The sequence below is a fragment of the Neltuma alba genome, unplaced genomic scaffold, assembly GCF_004799145.2.
Source record: "Neltuma alba isolate B1F8T4 unplaced genomic scaffold, ASM479914v2 tig00011997_pilon, whole genome shotgun sequence".
In the NCBI taxonomy this organism is placed as follows: Eukaryota; Viridiplantae; Streptophyta; class Magnoliopsida; order Fabales; family Fabaceae; genus Neltuma; species Neltuma alba.
In genome coordinates, this window is record NW_021636570.1 from 46,148 (window position 1) to 48,793 (window position 2,646).

At 38.9% G+C, this 2,646-nt stretch overlaps 1 protein-coding gene across 1 annotated transcript; it reads left to right on the top strand.

The window, feature by feature from the left end:
- Window positions 1-716: 716 nt before the first annotated feature.
- On the top strand, window positions 717-1,455 carry LOC114720752 (histone H2AX). Its single transcript, XM_028906445.1, has 2 exons — window positions 717-995; window positions 1,076-1,455. Exons 1-2 carry the CDS (start codon window positions 792-794, stop codon window positions 1,295-1,297), a joined length of 426 nt encoding a protein of 141 aa, XP_028762278.1. The 5' UTR covers window positions 717-791; the 3' UTR covers window positions 1,298-1,455.
- Window positions 1,456-2,646: the final 1,191 nt, after the last annotated feature.

The following is a 2,646-nucleotide window of genomic DNA, read 5'->3' on the forward strand; positions in this document are numbered from 1 at the left end:
AAACAGAATATGGCAAGTCACGACGTGATAGAAGATTGGAATAGTCAATCTTTTTGTAACTCGGCCTCCACTACAAAAACAATAATAGTTCAGGTCACAATGACCTTTATGTGGTACTGACATGATCTAGTTTGGGTTTCCAAAACACTATTGGCAAGTTGAGTGATGACCAATGATAATTGCGTAGATTTGTCTTTCACCTGAATTAAATGTATTTTCAAATATTTCACCTTCAACTGACAATGCTCACCTAGTTAAATTTAAGTTGAATCAACGTGTTATGCCATTTTATTTTCATTACATTTAATTTCAAGTGAAATTTATGGCCAATAAAAAAGAAGAGAAATCTGACGCCGGGAAAATGCCAGACCCTTATCTCAGAGACACAAAAAAAGGTGCCCGTCATTTCTTTAGTCCTGTCTAGAAAGTAGAAACGATGTTGTGGATCAATCATGTAACTTGGAATGGGGTATACCAATTTGCACCGGCGAAGCCTAGTGACCTCGGAGGCTCAAAACGACAATTCTTTTTGGTCCTGAAAGTGAAAACTGGATGACGAGGCTCCAAAGCACTGATAATGATATTTCCCGCTCCAAAGCGCCCACTCAAATAGTCTGCCACGCTGGCGATCCGCGAGCTCCCCCGCTCGGCTAATCACAGGGCAGCTCGGGGTTCTATATAAAGCTAAGCCTCTCACACGTCCTCATAAATCCCTGCCCTGCGAAGCTTCCTCAAGATCCTGCCCAATTCAGACTTCTCTGCAATTTCAAATTTAACATTCCCGCCATACCATGAGTTCCGAGGCTACCGTGACAGCGACCAGGGGTGGCAGAGGCAAACCTAAGGCCAAATCCGTATCCAAGTCCCAGAAAGCTGGCCTTCAGTTTCCCGTTGGACGCATCGCCCGTTATCTCAAAGTTGGTCGCTATGCCCGGCGCGTAGGGTCTGGGTCCCCTGTTTACCTCTCCGCTGTTCTTGAGTATCTCGCTGCTGAGGTTTGTGATTTTTGGACTCCCTTGTTTAGTTTTTGTTTTGTTATTTGAATTTTCGTATTGATTGTTCTTTGCGTATATAGGTTTTGGAATTGGCTGGGAATGCGGCCCGGGATAACAAGAAGACCAGGATCATCCCTAGGCACATTCAACTTGCTGTGAGGAACGATGAAGAACTAAGCAAACTGCTGGGGGCTGTGACCATTGTAAGTGGGGGCGTGCTGCCGCAAATCCATCCCACTTTATTACCCAAGAAGAATCTAAAAGATAAGCCTGAAGTTGGCTCTGCGAGTCAGGAGTTTTAGACCGCATCCAGACCTTAGCAATATATCTATGAAAAGTTTAAAGTAAATTATCTTTTGTTTCGTTCTCCTGTACTGATAAGTAGGATGGAATGGCATTAGAATTCAGCTCTGTAAATCCATATTTCCTTAAATGAAAGGAGTTTAATTTGTTTTGTCAATGCATACGTGTGCATTTTGCCGAAAAGCTACACAACATCGTTTATGACTTCAAAATAAGCTTGTTTGAACGGAAATACTGAAAATCGAGACTTGTTAAACCTCGAGTTTGAGTGAAGTCGGCGGAATTACTAAGAACACAGGTTGAAAGATATCCTATCATCTTTTGTTTTAATCGCAATATAACTTTGTATTGTTTTTATGTTGCCGTGAGCTTGCAAATGAATCGGTAGTTTCTATGGCGATCAACATTCGAATGAGGGCGCTTGTTTAGTGCTGATACAATTCTTTAGGCGGAACACGAATTAAGCTTTGCATTTTAAATTAAATTTTAATGTGTCCGATTTGTAACAGAAGGATAAACGATCCCCGCTCGATTCTTTTGCTGTTGGGCTAATTGTTATTTCATCTCAATTGGTGGCTTATTGGCTTATGACCCTTATTTCTCTTTTTAATTTAAAAGATATTTAGATGGAATTAAAATTCTGATTTCAAAAATATTTTTACTGTTTATAAAATAAATATATAAAAGAACTTGTCTTGATTTAAGACAAAACACTTTAAAAAAAGCATTTTTTATTAAAGTCAAACACCTTATATTTGTCAAACCTGATCAACACCCTCTTTGCCGCACAGTGTCAATGTCATGGCGGAATATGGCATTTACTTGTCCCAGAAAAATGTGGCATTAACCATTAAGGGCTCGTTTGGCATCACGTTTGGGTTTCCAAACATGGTCAAACGAGCTTCTCCACTGAGCTTCTCCACATGAGTTTGTTTGGATCCACATCTACACAATTTGACTTTTAAGCTCTGATGGGCTTCTGGCAGAAGCTCAATACAAGGGCTTTTTTTTGGAGCACGGTGGCGTTGAGGAAAAAAACGGTTACATATTTATTACCAACTTTAAATTTTATTACCAACCTGCTGCATGTTTATTTTCTCTCAGCTCAATCTTAAAGAGAGTTCGGCTTTACACAACACACACAACACATGATCTGAAGCCTCTCTCACGACTGCAAGTCCGTGTTGTTTTTTAGTTATTTGATGTATGGCATCTAATTAATTATTTGATGTATCGTGTGTAAAAATACTATGTTTGTATAATTTCTAATTTATATATTTATCCATTACATATATTTAATTAAGTATTTTATTATTTTTCAATTTCTTTCTAATATAACTTAAAATTT

Coding starts and splice junctions, on each gene's coding strand:
- LOC114720752 (XM_028906445.1), top strand. CDS start 792: ATGAGTTCCGAGGCTACCGTGACAGCGACCAGGGGTGGCAGAGGCAAA. Junction 996..1,075: donor TTGAGTATCTCGCTGCTGAG/GTTTGTGATTTT, acceptor TTGCGTATATAG/GTTTTGGAATTGGCTGGGAA.